The sequence below is a fragment of the Mytilus trossulus genome, chromosome 2 (genome assembly GCF_036588685.1).
Source record: "Mytilus trossulus isolate FHL-02 chromosome 2, PNRI_Mtr1.1.1.hap1, whole genome shotgun sequence".
Classification (NCBI taxonomy): domain Eukaryota; kingdom Metazoa; phylum Mollusca; class Bivalvia; order Mytilida; family Mytilidae; genus Mytilus; species Mytilus trossulus.
Window position 1 is genome coordinate 46,442,877 of NC_086374.1, and position 27,604 is coordinate 46,470,480.

The 27,604-nt window shown below is 31.0% G+C and overlaps 1 protein-coding gene across 2 annotated transcripts; it reads right to left on the reverse strand.

The window, feature by feature from the left end:
• Positions 1–192: 192 nt before the first annotated feature.
• On the reverse strand, positions 193–27,315 carry LOC134707369 (programmed cell death 6-interacting protein-like). Of its 2 annotated transcripts, XM_063567075.1 has the most exons (18): positions 27,075–27,315; positions 23,119–23,173; positions 22,114–22,183; positions 20,661–20,788; positions 20,148–20,301; positions 19,337–19,446; positions 16,278–16,394; positions 14,280–14,505; positions 13,812–13,935; positions 12,610–12,790; positions 11,815–12,036; positions 10,653–10,812; positions 10,103–10,251; positions 9,016–9,150; positions 8,252–8,420; positions 6,611–6,718; positions 4,353–4,400; positions 193–2,698 (listed from the first exon to the last, which is right to left on the reverse strand). In XM_063567075.1, the coding sequence occupies exons 1-18, from the start codon at positions 27,275–27,277 to the stop codon at positions 2,427–2,429; spliced, it is 2,631 nt and encodes an 876-aa protein (XP_063423145.1). In that variant the 5' UTR covers positions 27,278–27,315; the 3' UTR covers positions 193–2,426. The 2 variants fall into 2 exon arrangements, with proteins under 2 accessions (XP_063423145.1, XP_063423146.1); XM_063567076.1 differs by lacking the exon at positions 6,611–6,718.
• Between the last annotated feature and the right edge of the window lie 289 nt (positions 27,316–27,604).

Sequence of the window (27,604 nt, forward strand, 5' to 3'; positions counted from 1 at the left end):
TAAACATTTGTCTATACAAAATGTCCAGATCTAAAGAACAACACGAAATCTTCAACACTTAACATGTGTTCATACAAAATGTGCTGATCTAAAGGGCAACACACCATCTTCAATGCTTAACATTTGTCCAGATATAAATCATTTAGTTTAAAATAATAGCAAAGGGACAAAGTAATAGAAATAACACTAAAATAACTAGTTTTCTTGTAGAAATAAGATAATTTAATGATGACAATAACATAATTTCACAATTAACAAATCAGAAAAATTGATATAATTGTGTATAAATAATCATAACCATTCTGTGTACATACATAACAATATCCTTTTCCTACCACACAGATAATTATTTATGTGCAGTGCACATGTGGAAAGCATAATTATAAATGATCCCAATTTTGTGTAAATATGACATTTTTTACAATACCTGATTTTATAATTCCACATTCAACCCAAACTCTAAACTAAATATCATGTAATGCTAAAAAAGGAAAAGGCTTTCTCTTTTAAAATTGCTTTAATGACTGTCCACTTTCTTTACAGTGACAACTGACATATGTATTATATTTTTAGTCCTGTAAGACTTAATTTCTGTCGGTCAAATATACACATCATCAAGAAATTTAGTGTTTAAGGAGCAACCATTGAACTTTAAAGGGGGGTATGTTTTTCAATATTTAATACTATAAGGGAAATCTGCATTCAGATTTTTTTTCATCAGATCAGATATTTTTTTTTAGGATAAAACCCTAATCACCCCCTTGAAGTTAAATCTTCATTCCCTTCTAATAGTTTTGACTGTTTCATTAGGAACATTTCTATCTGATTCAATTGTCCTACCACAAAATGAAATTTTTACTACATCACTACCAAACTTTGGTGGTTTTAAACGACCTTGACCGTCTGGTTGAACAGATAATTTCTACACAAAAGTATATTGCATCAAGATCTTTTCTTCTTATTATTTATTATTACTTTTGATTAAATATGTATTAAGAATAATTACTTGAAAGTTGCTTACTAATTGCATAAAAACTTTTTTTAATAATAAATCTACTGAACTACATAACAGAAGGAATTAGTATAAATTTACATTCAAAGGGCAGTAACTCTTTCTTTCAAATTTTTCTGATGCAGAAAACAAATATTCTAATGTCTATAAAGATTGAATGACAACAATATAAAGCCACCAATACCACAATAGCTGCTATCAGTATATTTTGTGCAGTTTATTCTGGAAAAAATCAAAATAACTTTGTTGTCGAAGCAGAGAAAAACGGTTTTGACAACATTTAGTAAATAATATTTACCAGAATTTTACGATACAGAGCTATTTAGTTGTTATTCTATAGAAACTCATAATTTTAATAGACCAACCTACAAATTATGTCAGCAAATATTGAAATAAAAACATAAAGTAGCATGTGTCAAATCAAATTCACTAAAATACTAAAAATAAAGATAGGGCAAAAATTCATAGCAATTATATTAAAAGATTGATTGTTTAGTTGCTTAATCTCTAACTAAATATATATCATGTATATTAGGATGGTATTTAGTGGTAGCTATTTATAGTATGCTTGATCCTTTGAAATTTTCTTTACCTAAAAAATTAAGAATATTTTAAAGATGGTCTCAACATGGAATTTAGCACAGAATGCCATATAGCATGATTCTTATCTTGAACTAATAATTTGTTTTTACACAATATAGTTTGAAAGTAATGTTATTTGTTAGTTAATAATTGTATTGTTTCACACTACAATAACAAACTTATAAATGGTGATAAGTAAGCATTCTTTTGCAAAACTCTTCAATGATAACCAATAGTACGATACACTTAATTTTTTGAAGGTTTGGGATTCATTTTTTCCACATAATAAATGGGATTCATTTTTTCCACATAATAAATGGGATTCATTTTTCCACATAATAAATGGGATTCATTTTTTCCACATAATAAATGTAATTCATTTTTCACATAACTTTTAAATCATATTCAATGACAGATTCACAACAATTCTCACAAAGTAATAACTGCTAACATTGTTTTTTTGTTTTTTTTTAATCCTGAGAGAAAAACCTAGCCTTTGAAAAACAAAAACAAAACAGCCTTTAAGCACTATATAGCTTACAATGCTAGGAAAAACATCCATGACAAAAATAGAGAAACCAGGGCCTCTGGATTCTTTTTTTTTAATGCATCTAAGATTTATTTTTAAAAGCAACTGTATGCACTGAAATAATCCAATAAATTGATAATTTTAATTACATCCTTTAAATAACAAAACAATACACTGACTATGCATATGAACCAATATATTAACGTAACAACAAGGTCTAACAATGTGTGGTTTATACCAAACCATACAAAATCACCATGAAAAACGGAATATAAAAATCACTGCTATTAATATATAAAATTGTTAGCGCCACTGTGGTTGTTGTGGATAGGGAGGATTTTGGTACTGTGGCTGCTGTTGTCCTGGATATGGCTGTTGTTGTCCGGGATATGGTTGTTGTCCGGGATACTGCATTGGTTGTTGCCCACCATATGGCTGTTGTCCTGGATAAGGAGGTTGCTGTTGTCCTGGGTAGGGTTGCATGTATGGGTTATATGCATTAAACCCTGACGGCATTGCTGGCATAGACATACTCAGTGGATATGGTGACTGTTGTCCCCATGCACCAGGTTGTCCTACAATGAAAGATATGAAATAAAATTGATAAGTCTAAATCCTATGGCATAATGAAACATGAAGAATAAACATGTTTCAGGTGGCAAAATTTCAGAATTAGGAAATATCATTTGATTAGAATAAACTATGTAATTTTATAATTGGTATATACATGTTGTCTAGTTCTGGTTAAATTTTATCCTTGGTTTGCATTCAGATAAGAATTTTTTGTTCATTTTCATCAACCTAATTAATACCTAACCTATCAGTACAAACTTTTCTAATGCATTCATTAAAAAAATATGTATTTGTAACCTATCAAATGTCAACAGTCAACAGGTGCAGATGTTGGTTTGAACCCCATATATCACTACTGAATAATTGTGTTGCAATGTTAATGCTGTGAACTCAGGAATTAATGTGATAAATATGACAGGATGACCATCTCATTAATAAATGAAAAATCAAGCAATAATTTTGACTAGTGATATCTACTTTTAAATATTCAAAAATGATATCAAATAATATTCCAATGTTGTAGACTGTTGAAGATTTTCAACAATATATGTATGCATTAAAGCGATTAAACTTTAAATCTAAGAAAACGAAAATGCAGCTCTTTGTGTACAAAGTTTTCATTCACAATTTCAATCTCTGGTGATTGCTGATTGGGAGATAATTGTAACAATTTACACATGATGATGAAATCACTGATGACAATAAAAGGTAGTGCTAAATATAAGCATGGGGTGCATTAGATATTGTACTCACTTCCATTGTCTTCATTTTGTTTTCCTGTATTTTGTGGTGTTTATATATATATATATTTAGTAAATGTATGAACTAATTGTGTTTACCAAAACTGTGTATCAGTTTTTGTTGTTGTAAGCAAGCTTTAAAAGTTTATTAGAGTTTTTTCAATAATGCTAGTATGCATTCAAGATTTTTGTGTTATCAATATATTAAAGTGAAATTTTGTTTAATATATCATAGTTTTTACATGATCATTTAACTTGACATTTTTAAACCTTTGGCTAAAAGCATAAAGGTTTATCTACTAAAGGGTTTACCATCTGATCACAATCTATTTGTTCCACTCTGTTTCAAATCTTTTTGGTAAAACATGTAGCCTTTAATCATTTTGAAATCATTAGATAAAATGAGGATGATTTTTTATGCCAGATGTTATAATTACTTCAGAAATATTTCACTTATTTGTAAAAAAACAATATATTTTTTTACATGAAAATCGTCTTGTTTCAAAAAACATTTGACTAAGATTGATCATAAGTACACTGAATTGTTTGTGATTTTTTTTGTTTGTGACACTGACTCCTGGTACTTAGCTTACCTGAAACTCTGAAGAAGATCCAACTTGAATAAATATCAGTTATTCTGTTGCAATAAATGATTTTTACAGTACCAGTTACAATTTCATTCATTTCAAAAAAATGTTGAAATAGTTCTAAAATCTATGTTTTACATAAACTAAACACTGTCATTTAGCTAGCTTTAAAACTATGTTTAATCCATCATACCAAGAAAATGCCTGTACAAAGTCAGGAATATGACAGTTGTTGTGATTTGTTTGAGCTTTTAATTTTGCCATTTGAGTAGGGACTTTCTTGTTTTGAATTTTCCCTCAGTATTTTTGTGATTTTACTGTTTACTTACCGTAGCTCTGTTGTGCTGGTTGTTGTTCATGTGGGGGAGGAGCATTGGCTGCAAAATAAACAAATAATGTACAATCTTAATAAATTGATCAAAAAGTGGAATAATTAACTTTTATTATAGCATTACTTTTCAATGGTAATAGCTGCCACTTTGACCTTTTACTAAGAAAATCGAAAACTTAAGTTTCCTACAATTTACTACATGTTATGAAAACAAATGATTTCAACAATTCTGGCCTAACTCACTATACCCTCTGGTATCTTTTGTCATTCTTTTTCAATGTTATCACTGCAGTCACACTGATTAAATCAATAATGACTGTTATTTTACAGTCTTAAATCATATATCAAAGTAGAGGATTAATTGAATTAAATTAATACAATAGGTTAGTGTTTATGTGCATCCCTATCCTACTTAGTGTCAGTACTATACTAATACAATGTATACAACAATAACACTGTTCCTATATATGTGTTACTACTTCTTTTTATTTCTTGTCTTTTTCTTATTTTTAAGTAATCTCTTACTTCCCTTTTAAATTTGTTGTCTTTTTGTCCTGTGTTGGGTTTTTTTTTTAAATTTGGGCATTTTTTTCTTAAAAGTTCAGATTGGTTTATAGTAGGTTTTCCTGAAATAAAGGCTATATTTATGCCAATGTTATGAAAAATACAGATATTGGGCATTATTTGAGCTTTTCCTTTATTTATTACCAAGTATACAATTTGCTCTTATTTCCTTATTTATGACATCAGTTTATGTAACTTATCACCAGAGTTTATCTCTTTTTGAGCTACAAAATGGATACCAAGAGTGTAGCAGGAACTTCAAGAGCACACAAGGTCAAGCCCCATTTGTGGTGAGTTATTGCTGTCATCTTTCTGAGTAATGTCTTGTGGAGTCATGTTATTTTGTCTTTTTTCAGTTAAGGGTGTTTTCCAAAACCATTTTAGTATATCTAAGATAATTGGCCTTTCATAACAGAACCTTACTACCCAATGTTTTTTTCTTTTAGTGAATTCTTTTTTAAGGTAAATTTTATTCAAACTTTTTCACTTGTATGTTGCTTTTTAAATGTTCAGAGCAAATAATAAGTGTAAAATTGAGAAAGGAAATGGTGAATATGTCAAAGCGACAACCACCCGACCATAGAGCAGACAACAGCCGAAGGCAACCAATGGGTCTTCAATGTAGCGAGAATTCCCACCCGTAGGTGTCCTTCAGCTGGCCCCTAAAAATATGCATAATAGTACAGTGATAATGAACGTCATACTAAACTCCGAATAATACACAAGAAACTAAAATTTAAAATCATACAAGACTAACAAAGGCCAGAGGCTCCTGACTTGGGACAGGCGCAAAATTGCGGTGTATAGTACAGTTGACTACTGTTTTTTTCCTCTTATAGTATTTATGTGCTAAATACATTATTTTTCCATATTCTATCAGTATGAGAATCATTATTGTTTTCATTTTTGTACTTATATTAGTTTAAAAATCAAGAAGTTTGTCTTCTGGGGTAATCCTACATGTTTTTATGATTGCACAATGATTCATTTCAGTGGAGGACTAAGGCCTGAACTTTGATAATCAATTTGCCAGGATTTTATTAGCTCTAGATATCAGTCTGGACTGAAAACAAGCTTAGCTGGTTAATGCTGAAAGTCATTGAGTGTTTTCTATGAATCAGAAGTAGTCATTGTAAATGTTGTCTTTTATCAAAATACAATATTAAATGAGCCTCTAAATGAACCTAATCCCAGTTTGAAGTTGACATGAACTTTAACATGAATGTCATGTGGAATAAACTTGTTTTTTATATTGAAAGTAAGCTCATCTGAATCAAAGGCTTTCATATGTGTTCTTTGTTTAGCAAATACATTAATCAAATGATGGTTTTAATTTCTTGAAAAAATAATATGTATTCATTTGAAATTAAGGACTGTGGATTCATTTAATTAGTGGAATCAATTTTACTAGATTGATGAACAGTTGTACTTCTGTGGATACTTGATGTTTTCTACAGACAAGTCTTTAGGTAATTTTGTGAATAATCTATTCCCAAGACCTCCAAGAATTTGTTTTACCTAAATTTCAATTATGAATGGACTGTAGGCATTCTGAAATATAAACTGTTATCACAGAGATATGTCTTGCTTTTTTGTAATTTTGATCATGCAAATGTTAAAATTAATTAGTGAGTGACAATTGCCTGTGTACATAACCAAACAGTCTTTCCAAACTTGGAAAAGAAAACTAACCCTGTGGTTGATTTGAACCTGGTGGGGCATAACCGGGTGCTGGTCCTGGTGCAGAAGTATAAGACGGAGGAGGTGGCCTCGGTGGTGGAACTCTACTCTGTGTGGACTCTATACAACACCAAATAAATAACGTTTAAAAGCAGTGTTCACAAAACTACACAAAATATAAGTATTGCCAATTCCTGCTAGTGCTAGAGTAAAACAGTGAAAATAACACATTACCATAGTTGAAAGATTAAAAGTATAAAACAATATAATCTAAATAAGATGAAATGTTAATCAGAAATTAATGTGTGCATATGTGATAATTGCAAATAGAAAATGTTCATACAAAACAGCAATACGTTAATTGTTGACAGAAAATAGCAATACATTTTTTATTAAGGAATCTAAATTAAATTGGAGTAGGCTTCTTAATGCAGGCTCTTATTTCCTAGAATATTTTGACTTTGTGTATGTTCTTCAGGTTAATTCATTAATAAAGTGTCTAGTTTTTAACAGTAGTTAAAGAATGTACCAACACTCAATCAAATTGTTTAAAAAGATACACCTCATTGTTCTTGTAAATGCCTTTAATAAGTATGTGACCCAGCTAATTCAAAATTATAAGTTGCTGCTTATCCCCTGAACACAGCAGTATATAAAATTTAAGAGTAGATGCAAAGACTGATTAACTCTGAGACAGAATAGGGTGTCTATATATGGTGATATGTTTGAAATTTACATTTTGATCTAGCAAGTTATACATCTGACTCTGAGTGTGCGTCTAGAACAAAGCAGATACATTCATATGACAAAATGCCTTAATAGTCTGCAACCTAATACCCAATTAACATTATTATGATGATTTTTGAACACGACATATGGATAACAAAAAACATTTGATAAGAGAAAATCATAAAATAGACTCTTAAAAACAAATCCCCTAAGATTTTTATCAATCCCCCACCACCCACAGAAATAAAAATAGAACAGAACAACACTACCTTTGCATTTTGGTATTGCAAATACAACCAACCGCATAATATTTGTCAAAGATTGCCTTTTTCGGGGGGGGGGGGGGGGGGCATAGTATAGTATAGTTTTTTTCTGGAACACCCCAACCATAGGAGTGGGTGACTCCATAAGATATAAAGATAAAGTAACCATTTTTTTTATTATAAGCAACACATTAATTTCTTATTTACAATATATGAAATGAATAATAATAGCAAACAAAAACACACCAAGCTGCATATAGCTCAACAGCAAACTAGGTAACAAAAAAATAGCAACACAAATAAAATATGAGACAGAAATTCCTTCTCAATATCATTCTTTGAGAAAATAATTTAAATCATATCTTGTTGGGATTTTTATACTTAATTTGGAAAAGATACCCTGCACCTTAATTATATCAAATAATTTCTTCCATAGTTAAGAAGCCCCATTATACTGCCTGTCTATTGTTCATAGTTATCTAAATAGTATTATAAATAAGAAATAAAAGTTCTGTTTCTTTTTATCCCATTTAACACAAAGTGGTGACCTGATTTGATTCCTACATAGAACCCTACTATCAGTTGGCAAAACAAAATCATTATTTGTCAGTTACTTAGAAAAGGAATAGAAAAAAGGTTCCCTGTACTGTAGTATTTTTACCTGGTGGGCTCTGATAACTTGGGGCTTTAGGGGCTGGTCCACTTGGCTGACTTGCAATTCTCTTCTGTAAATCAGACATCAGTTCGTCTTTCTCTGTTTTACGAGCAAAACAGAAATCTGAGATTTTGTTCTGTAATTTCACTAACAATGGTGTCAAGTCATTGTAAAACTGTAAAACAGGAAATACAAGATTGCTAAAATATGGAAATTTGTGTAAAACAAATATGTGACCGTACAAGAAAATTTACTGTTTTTTCTGTATCTATTTGTTTTTATTATGAATACAATTAAAGGTATTTGAAAGGATAAGCTAGTAACTATAAATTATATACCATTTTGTATATGTGGGGATTTTAATTTTTTTCTTCTACTTATCTTTTTTGCTTTATGAAATCAATGATTAACAGTGGCAAACATGGCTTCTTATTTCAATAGCTTCATCTGGGTTTTTTTCAGGATTACTTTAATATCCTGATATGAATACATTTTTATTTCCTAATTTTCATGAAAAATTGGCATATAATTTAAAATATTTGTACACAACTTTACAACAAATGACTTTCTGAACAATAATTTGTGTACAATTCTGAAGCTTTTAAATTTTGTCTCAGGCCTACAATAGTCAACCATCTATAAAGGAGACCAGCAGTCTTTTGTTTGTTACCTCAATCATGTATTGAAAAGACAGTTCAACTGTAACTGAAGTATTTCCAGTCAAGTATAGGCCAGTAGAAACAATAACTTTGAAAACTTGATAAACAAACCTTTGTTCCCTCCTCTAAATTGCTCTTTAATTCCATATACATGTCAAATCCAGCAGCCAGATCTTTTAATACTTGTTCTCTTTGTGCTGCTCCCTGATTGGATGCCTTTGCTTGACAGAACTCTGTATTTGTGTTCTAATAAAATTATATAACAAATTGCAAAAAAAATGTATGCTTCTTTCATATATGATACAATCTATATCACCTATTAGTTCACAGATACTTGAGCATGTAATGAGATTTTATGAATTAAATCAAAATAAAATTTGCAATATACTTGTGTGTTTAATTGTTTAGAACATGAATGATATCAATGGAAGGCATTTCGAAAATGGGGGTAATAGGTGCAATTTCAAAATTTTACTTACACTCACATTGTATAACAAGAATATGTCCATAGTATATGGATGCCCCACCCGAACTATGATTTTCTATGTTCAGTGGACAGTGAAATTGGGGTAAAAACTTTAATCAAGCATCAAAATTCAAAAGATCATGGAATAGGTAACCTGTGTACTAATTTTCAAGTTGATTGGACTTCAATTTCATCAAAAACTACCATGACCAAAAACTTTAACCAAAATTTTTCCCTGACACAGACTGCGTGACAGACGGACAAACAGACAGAGGAACAGATGCAGAGACCAAAAAAACATAATGCCCTTCAGTGAGACAAAAAAAATTTACACACCATCTCAAAGTGCAGTTCCTGATGATTCCCATTTATGGAATAGATCTATTATTTTATGTTTATTGTGATAGAAAATATATGTGTTGAAAATTTTATTGTATTTAGTTGTCTGGAAGAAAAAGTACTAATATTAATGTTTTCTACTATCAGAATTCATTATTTGAATTATTCATTTTCTGGGTTTATTTTTTGTGTTGGAAACATTTTTTAATTTTTCTGTAGTTCATGTCAGATGTTTTTGTAATTGTGAATTTTTCAATTTTGTTTTTTCAGGTGTTGGAATGTCCCAAGCAATAAATAAGTTAGTTTGACCTGTTACATGTGTAACGATACTTACTTATTTAAATTGAAAGAATAGCTGAACAATTAATTTTAACATTCCATTGGTCAACCTACCTGTACTCTTCCCATTAACATTTCTTGTCTCTGTATACTATCGTTGACTTGTTCTCTAAGTGGACCGTACATTCTGTCAAGTTCTCCAACAGATAAAGATTCTTCATCAATTAAACCATCTGAAGCCATTGCACTGAAAAACTTGCTTGCTGAAAGAAAGATGGTCAAGAAAATAAAATAAAATTGTAAAACAATATTTGAAATCCAAAGATTCCAAACTATGAAATGTTTATATTTCTAACATTGTATATCCTGTTTAATTGTGAAGAATAGATATAGTGAAAATCTTTGCTTGTAACTATGTTTTTCTAAAGGTAACCTATGATACACAGCATGGCCTGTGCAGGACTAAATAAACTCAATAAAATCATCACACAACTTTGTGGATACCAGAAAAAAACACCACAAACAGCATTTTTATCATCTGATAAAATAATTAAATGACAAATTGTAAAAGAAAGTAACAATTTTTTTCCTTGCACGATCTGTTATTTGCACCAATCTTTGCCCTCATGTTATTGTCATCTTTTTTTTTATTTGATATACTTACACATATCAAATGTAACATCCTTAATTTCTGTTTCTATAACCTCCCGTTCTGCCTTGATTGTCGCTACTTCTTCCATCATTTTTTTAAGTTGTTGAACAGCACTATTATTCTGCAGTCCACCATATGATCCAGCACTTGGTATCCCTTTCTCTATTTCAGCCTATAGATAAGTTCAAAATTAAACATAAATCTTAATATAAATTCAGTTTACAGTACTTGTATTTCACATTTATACTATGATTTGGTAGAAACGGCCTAGATGACAACAAAAGGTGGAAAAATATCTTTCAAACCTCAATCCTATATATTACAGAATTCACAATTTACAGATTAGAAGTAGAATAAGTTATTATGGAAATTCAGAAATTATTTCCTGCATTTATTTTTTGCGATTTTTTGAAGGATTAACAAGAATGCAAGTTTAATTATCTCAATATTAGGAAAAGCTACATACAGATAAATGTATTTGTTATCTGAATGCGATTTTTGTTAGTGCAATACTCATATAGTCGCATTTTTCACTATAATTTCTGAACTTACAGTAATCTGTGTTTTTTGTGCTTTGTGCTAATATAACGAAAATAATTTAAAGAATACTGGATGGACTAGAGACAACAATGTCATGAAATATTGGACAAAATATTTGATATTTTTTTGTGCATTTTCTGTTATAATTTTTTTTGTTCTTTCATTGGGCAAGATAACAGAAACAATTTAAGAAAGTCAATGGACATTGCCTAAGGGGGCACAGTTAAATCAATCTCCAAAGAAATGAGATGTGAAAATGCTCTTACAACTGAAAAGTCACTGAATAACAATTAGCAGTTCTCTGTAACGGCATGTAAACTATACAAAAAGTCCATGAACATTGACTAGGTTGTGGCCAAAAAAAAGTCTTCCAAGGAAATAAGATAATTCAATGTTATTTCAACTAAATGCCAAATATCATAGACTTACTACTAATGATGACCTTTCTTTGTCAGTTTGGTCAACATATTAGTGGCATTTGACTCATATTCCCTTTATTATGTTCCAACCATTATATCATTGCTTCAATAATAACCTAAAAATAACATATAATACCATATAAAACCCTTGTTCATTTCCTAAAGCTGCCCAACAAAGATTAATTAATAAGTAAACAAACTTGCAATCAACTTACGAAGGGTTTTGACAACAGAGCAATTGCACTCTTATGTGCAGCATATTTCTCTTGTACAACTTTGTCTGCTCCTATGGCAGTATCTAATATATGTTTGTATTTCATACATTCATCTTTCATTGGTTTGGTTAGTTTGTCTGATGGAGTCCTGCTCCATCTTTCTTTAAACTGGTCTCTTAACTGTTTATCTGACTGTTCTTCATCATCTAGTTGTTTAATGCACTGAAATTACAAAATACTTCATCATCTATTTTCTTCTTCATTTAGTCGTTAAATGCGCTGAGATAACAAAATATTTAATAATCTGACGGAAATAATTAATATCATTTGATAAAAGTGATGTCAATGCCAATGGACTGTTTCTGTTTTAGCCCCTGTTTAATTTTTGATGCAGCTGTATTGGCCCAAAACACAGGGCAAAAACAACTACTGTGAATTCATTAATATTTGTTAGATACTAAATTTTCCTAGATTTCATGGGTACAGGAGAACCACGAATACAAATGTTCAACATATTACAAAAGGAATGTATGCAGACTTTTCCAAAAACCAATGAATATGCAAATTTTCCTCAAACCACGAAAGTTAGTACCCCCGAAAAATTAATGAATCCACAGTTACCATGAAGCTTTACCAGAGTTAATAAAGAAACAGCAACTTAATTATTCACCACAAGAATAAATCTGTTGAAAACTTTCTTAAAATTATTTTCAAAAATGCTTCTCAAAATCTAGTCCATAAATTTTACTACATAAGACTGGTTCCATGTCACAACTCCCAACCAGTCTTACTTACATCATCTAAAATTTCTCTGTTTCTACACAATAATTCTGGTAAATCATTGATTAACTTGTCTAGATGTTGCATTCCTCCCTGGTCTTGTACTTGTTTGGCCTTATCTAAGACAGACTGTGGAACTTTGTTACTGCCAGACACATCCTCTATTGCTGCTGGTAGATTTAATGAAGCTAAGACACTGTCAAATATAAAATCATAACAATAGGATACTTTTGCTTAAATTTAAGGAAATATTATAGGATATCATTTCTTACTTCTTATGCGGCACCACATTTTCATTATTTTTTTTAAATTTCTGTTTTTCCTTTACTATGTAATAAAACACACATTGATTTTAGAATCATATTTCACATTTTCTTGTTTTCTTAGAATAAATTAGTATAACACCAATTTGCAAGTTGGAACACATCATACAATTCCTCAGCTTCTAACATGTTGACAGATCTAGGTCTTTCTCTTGTTAAAATTGGCCCTTTTATTTTAACATTTCAAAAAAGAACTCTTAGAAATCATGTGACAGAAAAATGTGCTTTGCTCATTGTTGAAGCCGTAGTTATCTTTTTTTGTTTCATACAGTTAATCCTCGAGGCATGATGTTACAGGGGTCACCACTGTTCCAGGAAAGGAGGAGGGTATGTAAGTGCCTGTCCCAAGTCGGGAGCCTGTAATTCAGTGGTTGTCTTAAGTTACAATATAGCATAATTGTTTTTCATTTGTTATTTTGCACATATATAGGGCCATTGGTTTATTCATTTGAAATGTTAAACATTCTGTTATGTCAAGACCTTTTATAACTTGCTATACAGTAGGGGTTTTGCTCCTGGTTGAAGGCCATACAGTTACCACCAGTTGATACCATCTAGGTCATTTTGGTCTGTTAGTGATAAGTTGTCTAGTGGCAATCATACCTTATCTCTTTTTTTCAAAAATCTAATAAAGGTGAATAAATACAGTGTCTATTACTGTAAACCAACTTATTTTCGCTAATGTTTTTTTTCTTGACATTTGTGAGTAGAAAAATAATGTAAATTTACATCGTCATAAATATGTTAAACTTAGATCTTTCTCTGTTGAACTATATCAAGTTAATTAGAAAATTGCAAATTTAAATAGTAGAAGTAAAGAAAGGATAAAACACGAAATAAGTATCCATGAAAAATAAGTTGGTTCACAGTATTATTACTTAACTTATGACCTACCTATTCATTAAAGTTGAGGCTTCTCTTAGGCGACCTATTTCCCCACTTATAATTGTGTTCTTCCTGTTCTCAAATGCATTAAGGGCATCATATACAGGTATTGGAACCAGTTTCGAAAACAAGTCTGAAAAAATATGATAATTCTTAAAGTACAAGTATACGTTAAAGCTATTTAAATTTCTAATCATTGTTTAATATAATTATAAGAAGACGTGGTATGACGTACAATGTACAATATATTACTATTCCAGTTGTGAACTTATTTTTGGGGTTTTTTCATAAATAAATTGGAAAAAGTTGAAGAAAATCGTACAATGGTGCTTCAAAATAATCTTATTCATGTTAAATTGCAATTGTTGAACTATGAAAACTTGAAAATATTTTATTCAAATTTTACGTTTTTTTCAAGACAATACATGTATTGATGAGGTATCAAAATGATGAAAATTATAATTTTTAAGATAATACCTTGAAATTTATCGCTAAACTCTCTTGATGGAAGTGGTGAAGGCTTAGCAATTTGTGCTTTCCCAATTGGATCTAATGTTTTCACATCAGGAACTTTATCGTGATAAATAAAATCATTGTCTTTCTTCGCAGACTGCAGCTCTCTCTGGATTTTTCCTTGTTCATTTCTAAAATTGAAAGTTGTTCCTCCTCTCTGACTTGATGCAGCCATTAAATCATTTGCATGCTAAAAATAGAATTTTAATTAATAATTTTTTTATGAAAGAATGCCTCATTTCTACAATATCATAAATAGTAATCTATAAGGATGAAACAAAGCAATGACAAGAGAACACTAGATGAAGTCACACTTAACCATGCCACATTATTTATGTATGTGCCAGTCCCAAGTCAGGAGCCTGGAATTCAGTGGTTGTCGTTTGTTACATATTTGTTTTTTTTATTCATTTTTTATATAAATAAGGCTGTTAGTTTTCTCGTTTGAATTGTTTTACATTGTCTTATCGGGGCCTTTTATAGCGGACTATGCGGTATGGGCTTTGCTCATTGTTGAAGGCTGTACAGTGACCTATAGTTGTTTATGTCTGTGCCATTTTTGCTCTTGTGGACAGTTTTCTCATTAGCAATCATACCACATCTTCTTTTTTTATACCATATAAACATTACTTTTAAATATACCTCAGTCAATTACGAATTCATTATTATTAGTGAGATACCAATTCCTGTGCATTTTAAGGGTACAGGTAACCACAATTTTAATATTTTTAATGAAGTAAAAAAAAATCTATATAAGCTTGGATGCAGACTTTTTAAAAACTATGAAATCGAATATCCACAAAGATGCATTTTTTTTTTGTTATCCAAAAAATATTGGTACTTATTAAAATAAAACAATGCACACAGTATCCTACATAATATCTATTATCGCACGGGGGTAAATTATCACGTTGTGATTGGTTTAATGCCACCACATGATGACCCCCTATGAAACCGTAGGGGGTTACTAAATTTCATAGCGGGTTCATGACAAGTTAATGATGACGTCATCTATTAATGTTGTGGTGTTTCATTGTTTATTTTTCAACAAACACACAGCAGAAAAAGTCCAGTGTGCGATAAATTCGTTATACAGCTACATGTAACTACTGACCCCTTACAGACCATAGAGGGTCAATATCGAACCATATAACTTATATTAGAATGAAACAAAGCAAAGACAGAGAAAACATACATGTAGTCACCAATCAAACATACATGTAGTCACCAATCAAACATACATGCATGTAGTCACCAATCAAACATACATGTAGTCAAATATTCAACATACACAAAAGATCATTCATGCCAAGCTTGCTTTAAATTGATTCAGTAGTTTCAGAGGAGAAGATCTTTGTATTAAACAAAAATTGTAAATAATGAGTAAAAGAATTCATTCAAAGGAATAATTCAGTATTGTGTCAGACTTTTTGTATATCTTGTCTTGATCATTATTATATTTTTCATGGCTTTCAATTTCTGTGTATCTATTATATAAAATCTTAAAAATAAAACACACAGATGCTGAAATTGGTCAAAAATCATCATTCAAGAGCAATCAACCATATAGGAAGTTATTGATGGTTTTCATTCAAATTGTCATTTTAATAGATCTTGAATCAAATAAATTCTGGCAGTTTTCAGTATATTTATTTATTATAGTTTTCGAGAAAATATGCAGTAACATAAAAATTGATATATAATTGTTATTTGCAATACATTTGGGACACATAAATAGAGAGATCTTTAAATTTTGAGCATTTCTACCACTGACTGTTAGATTTTCTCTTTCCAATTTTCAAGATAATAGACAGATACATTCATCATAAGAAATATAGATAGATCTTTAAATTTCGAGCATTGCTACCACTGACAGTCTGATTTTCTCTTTCCAATTTTGATGATAATAAACAGTTACATTTATCATATATTATTCAATTTTAGGAAGAGTCAATTATTTACCTGAAGTCTTGCTATTTGTTCTCCATAACTTCTTGCCTCTTTACAGACACAGCTCTGGTAAAATTCTGCCATTGCATGGAATGCTGCTTGCTTCATCACAACACTTGGAATCCATTCCTGCAAAAACATTACACAAAATAATGATCAATGCAGTTACTTAATTTATAGATCTTTCTCCTTCTCTTTTTTCTTTGTCAAGGGCTAAATAATAAACTGTTTCATATTTACTTCATTTCAAGGGTTTAATGTATCAAAAAGATTTAAAAAAAAAAAAAAGAAGTTCAGTCTTTCATATTGTGTTAAAATGTACTTAATTTGAGGTCCGACGTGCTTGAGGGCTTTTATTGACCGATGGCTGATAAAACATGCAATACGAAAAATGACATGTTATGATCTTTTTATCATATGCTTCAACAATGGAAAAAATAACAGATTCATATATTGATCCTTTTACATGGTTCCCAAATAGAAATTAAAAGAGTGAAAAGTTCACACACTTCAGACCTCAAATTTAGTACATTCGATATGACATCTGTCTATCAAGTGCCTCAACAGAAAAGAAAAACATTTTAATATGGACGGAACAACAAAAAAAATAATTCAACAATAAACATACTGAACACTGTTTGGAAAAGTCAAATTTTTTTAAAGCAAATTTCTAAATTTTGTTTGAAACTTTTAAAATATGCCTTTATTTAATAATTTGATTGTTCTTTTTGTTGTGTTTTTTTTATTTTTTTATACAAAATATACTTTCCAGTATCCAAATAATTGTTTTGTACACTACTTTGTAATGTTTTTCACTGAAAACGTAGCATTGAGGTGTTTTTTCCGGAATTTGCCGAGTGTCCCCGGAATGCCATGTGATAACGTTACGGAAAGGCATGTGATAACATTCGAAGCATGTGATAAACTTTTCATATCAGCCCGCTATTAAAGCACCAATTCCAAAAATATGGAAAATACTTGAATTTAATGCTATTATCATACGGTAAAAATCATATGTTATTTAGTCTAAGTATATGATAAGAAAAATTATTGATAGAAACTCAAAACGCATGTGCCCATGGTCATTGAAATTAAAAATGTCCCCATAGGTAAAAGAGCGTTAAACAGATTCTCATTGGTTATCTCAACTCGATTGATTTCTCACATTCCCTGTACCAGCTCAAGCGAGAAACTAATCTCATTGAGATAATCAACGATGATCTATAAATATATATCAGTTGAACCATAACAATTATTGTGACTGTCAACATGAATCAGTTTAATGTGATATACCAAAAACTTAAAATCATCTCTTTTGTCGTAGCTGCACACTAGGTCTAAAATCGCAATATGGTAAAAATAATAACTGATAAAATGGTATATATATATAAAGTATTTTGCAATGAAAATTTCAATATTCAATTTTTTATTGTGGTACTTTAAAATACTGAAATTTAATATAATGATCAGTTTTCTTCATTAAAAAATCAGCTCCAAAAATAAACACTTAATTCTTTTTCTTAGATTATTACATTTTCAGTCAAGGGGACACAATCAATATGAATAATGTTTTGTTACAAATCTATTTTCCTTGTTGGGTAGATTCTAAATGACCTGATGACTATGAAATGAATTGACAGACTACAAAACTAACAATACTATAATGCTTTTCACAACTGAATTCACAAGTTCATGTGTTCAAGCTATGTCAACTGAAATTTACATGTACAAATTTCAAACTTAACAAAATACGGTAAATGAAGTCTTTCTTCAGTATTTTGATAGAATCCAGCATTAACTACAATGTACCTATATTTATAACACGAAAAGAAACTATCCCTTACTTCTAGGACATAGTTATTATAAGTGGTGATGAAGGAGGGAATCAGGGAAGCTCTGTACGGACTGCCAAATCATCTATAGTTGTATTTGACTTAAATTCAATGTACAATGATCTTGTTGAAGATAATGTTATCAATAAAACTCAGTAGTTTTGATCAAGTTGGATAAACAATTCAGGTAAATATTTTTATCATAAGATTTTTTGTGAACAGGGCTACTGGACTAAGAATTTAAATCTAAATTTAAATAAGGATAAGGATGTGCTAACCCTAAACTACATGTAAATATCTCCATTTTTTTTTTTTTAGACCCATCAAAGCTCTAGCTTGACATGGTAGCACCATTTACTCCTTTGAGTAATTAAACTTTGCCATTATTGAACATGAGAACACTCTCATGTACTGTACCAAAAACATAAAATCATCTCGTTTGTCATATAGATTAGGCTTCATAAACCTAAATCATATAACAAAGTGAATATTTCTATATATGTTTTATATGGTCAATATAGACAAAATATTTTGCAAACGATTTCTTTATCTTTTTGATCTTTTAGCAATTATGTAATACAAATTATATCTCCAGAAATGGTCTACTTCCTTCACAATAAAAAGATAATTTAATTTAAAAGATAATCTATCATATGACAAAAACCTTTAACCTTCAAATTCAAGGGGAGATAATCTAAGATATACTATTTTTCTAGAAAATTACAAAATGTTGAAATCTCCATTTCTCATAAGATAAAAAAACATAGAATGTGTGCTAAGTAAAACCTAACATGTAAATAAAGTCATGTTCACTACACACATTGATTTCAAACAACTCATCTTATTATACTAATCAAGATTTTGAGCAATAAGGTTGTGTACTGGTTTAAACTAGAAATTCCTCCACATGGTAATATTCATCTATTAGATAAGGAACATGACAGAGTATGATATAAAGAGTGTATGATTACTCCATGCAAGCGAAAGTCTATCTGGGTGAGTAAAAACTGTAGTGTAATTGTCTAACCGGCATGTAAACTTGACCAATACATATTCTGAACCTTTGTCCATTAATTGAATATATTTTGGTAACATTTGTAATAAACCATAACTGAATATTGTTTTTAGAACCTCCATTCCTCTTGTTAACAAAATTAGTTGTCACATTTCCACTATCAATCAAATCTTTTTTCTTGTTTTTGTAATTGCCCCCTTTTTTTTTTTTTTTACAATTGTTACCTTTGGCCAAAGTTCTTTCAGGGTTGACAACTGCATCAATTTCATAGCATCAGCATATAGTTCTGAACACTGATGTACAACTTTAGCAACCATAACATCTTTCATCTTATCTGGAAATGATTAATAATTCATATTCATGTACAGTGCATTTAATCTGTAGTTTTTGTTGTCAGTGAGGAGATTTTATACGTCTACATACAAAGTTGTCTGTTTTATGGCCGGGTTGTTGTCTCTTTGACACACTCCCCATTTCCATTCTTAATTTTATTCCTTTGTAATTTTGTTTTAGCTAGGGTAATGATCTTAATTGTATTAACTTAACTACACTTCAACTGCTGTCAACTTATTGTAAAACTATTTTGGCTGATGATCATTTTAATGTCATTCTATTTAAAACATGTATATCTATTTTCGTAAGAAGGTAATTTCAAAATTCAGCATATGAAAACATTATAAACAATGCATGCACATGTTATACTATAACAATGAGAAAGTGCAATGATAAATCTTCATTTTACAGAGGCTGTTAGTTTTCTCTTTTGAATCGTTTTATCTTTGTCATTTCAGGGCCTTTTATAGCTGGCTAGGCTCATTGTCAAAGGCCAGTATGGTGACCTAAAGTTGTTAAATTTTGTGTCATGTGGTCTCTTGTGGAGATTTATTTCAATGGAAATCATATAACATCTTCTTTTTTATACATATACTTGGTATTTGCTCAGATACACCAATTGTTGTCTTCTTGTTCCATTGTTTCCTGGGCCGGAGCTAGAGAGAAAATTCAACATCTAATTAACAGAAAAATGTAAATTACCATTTGCACATTTTCTGTAAATTGTTTCCTGGGCCTGAGCAACCATTAAGGCACTGAGAGCATTAAGCGTGTCTGGGTTCATGTCAGGTGTTGGATCCTGTTGTATATGTGACAATACAACATCCTTCAGGTGTCCAAAAATACCACTGGCAGACTGGAATATAAAAAAAATGTTAACTTACAGATATGCCAAAAAAAAAAAAGAAACAAAATAATATCTGCAATTTTCCATTTGTAAAGGAGCATAACTCTAAAACAACTAAAGTAACTTACCAAAATTCCAACTTGATCTGTGTCTGGTGGTAATAAATATTGTGTGTAAGTTTCATTACATTTGGTTGTCAGCGGCAAACAAAAGATAGAGAACGGAAACAAAATTTTGGAAGTTCGTAAATTCTACCAACAAGGGTAAAACTTCATGCACCCACCACTACAGAGGTGGCTTATATACACTATTTTTAATATCTTAACATTATGACCTATGAAATTTCCTCCATTATTTCATATTCTTACCTGGAAATATTTAGCTGAAGTTTTAAGTCCTTCATCACTATCATGGTTCTGTACCTCAGCTATCTGTGTCTGTAGAGCAGCAATGTTAAACAACATACATACTTTCTCATAGGAACCGGACGCTATAGCTGTAACAATCATTTAAATTGAAATGTAATGCGCAATATCATACCAAGATACATATGTTTACTGGCACCATTCTAATCAATTTTATTATCAATTTTTGTTTTATCTTTGATTCAATATATTCATCTATGACTGATATTTGATGTAAGTAAACTCATCATAGATACCAGGACTAAATTTTGTAAATACGCCAGACGAACGTTTCGTCTACAAAAGATAAATTTAAATTTTAAAGTAAAAGAGACTCTCGTCATATGAAATATAATTAAAGTCCAATAAATCAGTTTGATGTCGTCTTTTAAAAGGTATTTCTGTTGTTGAAGAATATCTTGGCAAGATGGGGCCTCTGTGGCCGAGTGTTCTAAGTAGTTACTACTGTAATAACTAGCCAGTCAACACCGAGGAAGTTAGTTTGAACACCGCTCGTGTGGGGGGGGGGGGGCACTTGACTCCAGTCTTAATTGACTAGGATTGTCAGTTTTCCTATCAAATTATTAGTTTTCTTTGAGGACTCCAGCTTCCTCCACCAATAAAAGCTGACAGCCACAAAAAAGCCTAAATGACTTAAAAGTGGTGTTAAAACACCAAAAATCAAAATCAAATCTTGGCAAGGTTTTATCTTGTTTATATTGTACACACAGAAAACGAACATACTGTTTTGGTATATACATGTAATGGCTCTTAAATCACTTCATTACAAATCATTGTTTAATCAAATTTACTCTAAGTGTAGCTTATTCTTTATCACTATTGGAAATAATCAAAACTAGATATGTAAAAAAGACATGTTATTGATTATATATTTCATAATGATTTATTTCTAAATACAACTACAAAATGATTATACAAACGTTGAGGTCTGAAGTTCACTAATTAATGTGTATTAATAGTATGACTGTGATTCAAAGGTAATAAGAACATAAATATGATCAAAACATAAAATATAAGTTACTTACCACTGAGTCAAAATATCAATTTTCAATTTTTCAATTACTGTGGATTCATTGCCTTTTTGTTGGAACTTATTTTCATGGATTGAGGAAAACTGGCATTTTTGTGGATATTTTATTTCATGGTTTTCCAAAAGTCTGCATATAATACAGCAAATTTGCACTTGGTTGAACATTTAAATTTGTGGTTTCTCTCTCCCAACGAAATCCATGAAAATTGGTATCCAACAATGAATCTACAGTACTAACTATAAGAATCAAATAATGTTGTTTTTTTCTAGCATATTTGATCATTTTAGATAATTGTTACAATACTACATATGTGTATGTTATTTTTCAATCTAGCTTTCTTTCCAATTATGTATTTTTTTTCTTACCCAAAATCCTCTTCCCAGAGAATAATGATTCTTTATCAAAAGCATCTCTCCACTTGAAATTTACTCTTATCTGAAAATCAGTATGAAAAGCATTGTAAAATAATAAGTTTTCTGTTTAAATGCCCAGGCAGTTCTAGTCTGCTATTGGCATTGCATAAATGAACACATGTTATGTAATGGAACAAGCACAAGTCAAATTTATTGTCAATGATATGAGTATATTAAGGAATAAATTACATTATACAGTTAATATAGCAGAAAAATCAGATTTCTTTCAATATTTTTTAATCTTTTTTTTTTGAGAGCTTCACATTTTTTTACTGACAGCTTTGTGTATGTCATGCATGCTGCTGATCATTACAGGGAGATTTTTTCACTTTTTCACTTACTGAAAACTGTCTCTGACTTAGCTGATTTTTACTTTTTCACCTTATACATACATTTGTACATGTATGAATGAAAATACTTTGCTTCATTTCAAACACACCAATAACAGTAGAATACAATGTAGAGCTATAAAACTTAAATAAACTGTTCGAGGGGTTGGAACCCCCCTTTTTATTTGACGATCAATGCATTTGAATGGGGACATTTAGTTGGATCCCCTCTTTTGTCCTTGGTTAGGACCCCCCTGTTTAAAATGACTGGATCCATCCCTGTACAGACCATGACTTAAAGGAGCCGGCCAAATATTCTCCATGGTAACAAGATGGGCAAGTATTTATAAAACTGAATACAGTTAACATTTGCCTACCCTAACTGGATCCCCTTGAATTGACCTAATCACAAACTATTTACATGTTAACTTTGCAAAATTTTCAAGTCAGTAGACCTTGAAATAACAAATATAAATTCATTCAAACAAGAAATGGCCTGATTCATGTACATAACAATGAAATATGGTGTACAGCAAAAAAACTACAAGAACTGAATTACAGGCTCCTAATTAACATGGGACAACCAATACAGAATGTATAGTTTTTACATTTTTTTTTAAATCCTCACCTGATTTTCTGCAATTGGTAATTTGTTTTCGATTGCAACAACTTGGTCATAATACCTACAATACAGTAAATACAATGTTAATGTAATCCTGTTTATCTACATAATGATTAAAAAAATTAAACTATGATTAGACCAATTAAAATTAATTAGAAGATTTTCATCCAAATTTTTGAAAAAAATGGGGCGGGTGGGAAGGTTTTATTTTTTAAATTTCATTTCATAGGAAAGCCGTGCCACAAGTTCTTCATACCGCGGGGTATATGCTAGTGGAAAACAAGCTTGTATAATGTATATATACATGTACATGCTGTATAAGGAAACCAACATTATTTTTTAAACTCTTAAATAAAAATTCTTGATTGGCAACCACTGTTATACATGTAATTGCCGCTTTAGAAACCTATTTATAGTATACATCAAAGAGAAGAGAAATGCTCTCTTCAGTTGGACTAGACCTACACCAATTTTATTTTGCTTTCTGAGCAATGGTTTGTAGTCCACATAAAATCAATAAAATGTATTGGTACAAATGTATGCAACACAAGTATTATGTGTACAAAATAAAATGTAAACTCAGTGTGGAAAGTAATTATGATGTAAAACATGAACTTAACCAAAAAGTAGTTGTTGTTTAATGACTAAATTGAGGGTATTGGGACAGTTACAGAGGGTGTTTGCTGTTTGTCATAAAAAACAACAGCCATGGGTAAATATAAGAGACTTAAAATGTGTGTTTGTCGACTTTTTTCTCTCAATATACGGTCATAAATCAAACAAATTTGTGCTTGTGTCAATTTCTTTAATCCAGTCATGTTTTTTTGCCAATTGGTTCTACGATTCGTGCGCTTTGGATATCATTCACAGTCCAAATTTCCTGACACAAAGTCATCGTATAATTAAAGAAAAAAACACAGTTTTCGATTCACTTGTGACTACCGCAATTTGCGTTAAATGACAAGCATTTTACTCGTTACTCGGGTATTTCATGCCCTTCTCGTTAACAATCTCTATTCTTGGTAGATGATGTTGCCATCATAGAGCAGCAGAATATGTGTACTCAATCATTTCGTTAAGATTACTCGAAGAAATACAAAAACAAAATTTGAAACAGGAAGTGTTGAATGAAACGAAATTATCGATGGTTCCCGGTAATGGACATGAACAAATCTATCTGATGAGTTATTAACTTTTCAACTGATTTTTATAGTTCGTTCTTATGTTGTACTGTTATACCACTGTCCCAGGTTAGGGGAGGGTTGGGATCCCGCTAACATGTTTAACCCCGCCACATTATTTATGTATGTGCCTGTCCCAAGTCAGGAGCCTTTAATTCAGTGGTTTTCTTTTTTTTATGTGTTACATATTTGTTTTTCGTTCATTTTTTTTACATAAATAAGGTCGTTAGTTTTCTCGTTTGAATTGTTTTACATTGTCATATCGGGGCCTTTTATTGCTGACTATATGCAGCATGGGCTTTGCTCATTGTTGAAGGCCATACAGTGACCTATAATTGTTGATGTTTGTGTCATATTGGTCTTTTGTGGATAGTTGTTTCATTGGCAATCATACCACATCTTCTTTTTTATATGAACAAAACCCGGAAATCACATTTTTGTTAAATAAAAAAAATCGGGGCGGGTGGGGTTGAAAATCTAGCAATTAATTTTAATTGGCCTTAAAAGTATGTTAATTCAAAAACTTAGAGTTAAAACATATGCATGTTCTATATAAATATGAATGCCAAAATCACATATCCATGGTATGCCTAGATATTTTTAAAAATTGTTTTAATTGTTATTTTTTTAACCTGGATGAAAAGTTGTCTCCAGTTCGTCCAACACTGGAAAAAAAGGGTCAACTGTGCACACCTTTCTGACGTCATTTCCCAGATAGAGGGGATTGCCTGAATCCCTGCACTATTAACGTTCATCAAGAGTTTAAGTGATCGTCATTGTGCAGGAAAGACTAGACATTACATTTATTCTGTAGGTACTTAATCACAATTCCCTAATGACAGCAGTGCTGATTATCAATTTTGATAATTCAATTTGCTGAAAATTTCTAGCAAAATAGCAGCATAGTTTTCCCTGACTACTTGCTTAACATGGAAACAGAAGTGATGATGCCCCTAAACACACAAATGATGTTCACTGAAACCAAAGTTTTTGACCGAAATTCATCAAACTCCAAAGTTGTCTATTGAAGTCATAAGCACTCAGGCCTAAATTAAAATATTGTTTGTTTGCCCTTTTCCGACCCCTCTGTTTTGAAACAGGGTAGGTAGGTACATGTAGGTAAAATATTTTATTTTTCCCCCAAAAAAATAACTTGGCTCGGTATATTATTTGTCATGGGTAGGCAGGTAGGTATAATATTTTATTTTATAGATACAAAATCTGCAGAATGTAATTTTTGTCCATTTTATTTTTGCAAATAAGTTTTCTGGGACTATTAGTTTAAAAAAAAAAATATCACGTAGAATGTGAAGCTAATATATTCATATGCACTACTATTTTGTTTTCAAATATCAAAATATAGAGTTGTGAGTTTGAACTTGCACTTAAATTTGTACTACGTACCTTGTAAGTTTAGGTTTTCTGTAAGAGATAACTCTGTACTAGTAAGATATGTCCAGCGTGTTAAAAATTTCATGTGTGCCTTTGTTTCCAATAAAAATGCTACAAGACTTAAAACTCAATTGTCACATACTTTACATCGCATTTATAAATGATCTGTATGGAAAACTTGGCGATTTTACTGCCAGATATTTTCCACTTTACAGGGTTTTGTCACTTCTGGTTCATGTCAGATATAAATAATATAGCGGCATTGTTAACATAATCATCCTGATCTGCGGATCACGAAAAGCCATCCCTACATAGAATACAACGTTCGTTTACAAATTAGTTTGAAATCACGTTGATAATTTTGTTTCAAACGAATTTTTTGTATATGAACCCTGCACTTTAAGTATAAAGGTACAGAGTAAGGTACGTCATATCATGATTCCAGGAGGCGTTCAACATCGATTTCAAACAAATGCTTTGAAACTTCAAATGCAAGTGTTCATGTGAAACGCTCAGGTGATACCAACCGCCAACCGGTTAAAGATAAAACCTGAGGATTCTGTAACCCAAATAATTCAGTCGTTATATTCCGCTGATCTTCGAAGGCTACATTAACGCCTAAACGACGTCCTTGTGTGGGAGAAAATCGGACACGGAAAGGGCTTGAATTATTCGAGTTAAGGATTCTGTTAAAAAAAATTGAGCGGGAAATACAAATATAAGATTTTTGGTAGGAACGAAAAAAATAAAATAAATAAAATATGTCTGGTAAATACAAATAAAAGATTTTCAGGCGGAACAAATTTATAGGGTCGGTCGGTAAAGGGCAAACAAACAATATTTTAATTTAAGCCTCATACCACATATATACTACATGTATATAAAGAAGGAGCATTCTTGATAAATAAACCGGTTCATGGTGAGTTTTCAGGAAAATCTGAGCAACCATTTTTTATTTTGGTGGTGGATGGGGAGGGGGTGGTATCTATCTATTCTGTGGTTCTTGTTGAGATTTTGGGAGTTTTACAGGAAATCTAGGCACATTTTTAAACCAATAAAAATTACTTACTTACTCATATGACTGATATGTGTATTTAGTCCAAATAATTATGACGTTTGGCAAGGCTATTTTAAATTTTTTTCTGGGACGCCTTCCTAGCCTTGCCAGACGTCATAATTATTTGGACTAATGTCTATTTATGAATTTGTGCTCCAGTGGCAGTGCAACATAAAAACAGGAAATAGCCATGAACAATGCCATGATACTAGGAAGTGACTGTGCACACATTTGTACATATCGATAACCACAAGAAGAAGGCTGTAATGAATTTAGTATTATTAATTCTCCATCGAAAATAATGTAATATAAACAAAACTATGATATCTTACCGATACAAAATTTCTAGCGCGCTGTCGTGTTTATCGACAGATTTTGCAATCATAAGATTTCTTAGTTTACTAAATTCATTGAGAGCTTTGTTATAATCATCTGGGTCTGCTTGGCTAAATGTATTTTGAATGAAACTTCTCATAGGCTTGATAAATTCAACTTCTTGGGTCTGTTTCAGAGGAACAGCCAAAAACGTCGCCATCTTGAACTTCGAAGTATTTTTCTGTTTGGTCACATGGTTCATAACTATAAATAGAAACACGGAGTGACGTCAAAATGAGTAAGGTGCTCGTTGAAATGAGATCACCTTTTTTTAAAATAAACCACAGGTGTTTGAGGACAGGATCCTGTATGAGCCCCATATAGTCCCTCCCCCTTTTTTTTATATATTCATAAATCTCAGATTTTTCGATATATATCACTTATTTGTACCATATATATACTGGTACAAATTAGTGACAAATATATTAATATATATCGAAAAATCTAAGATTTATGAATAAAAAAAGGGGGGGGGAAGGACTATATG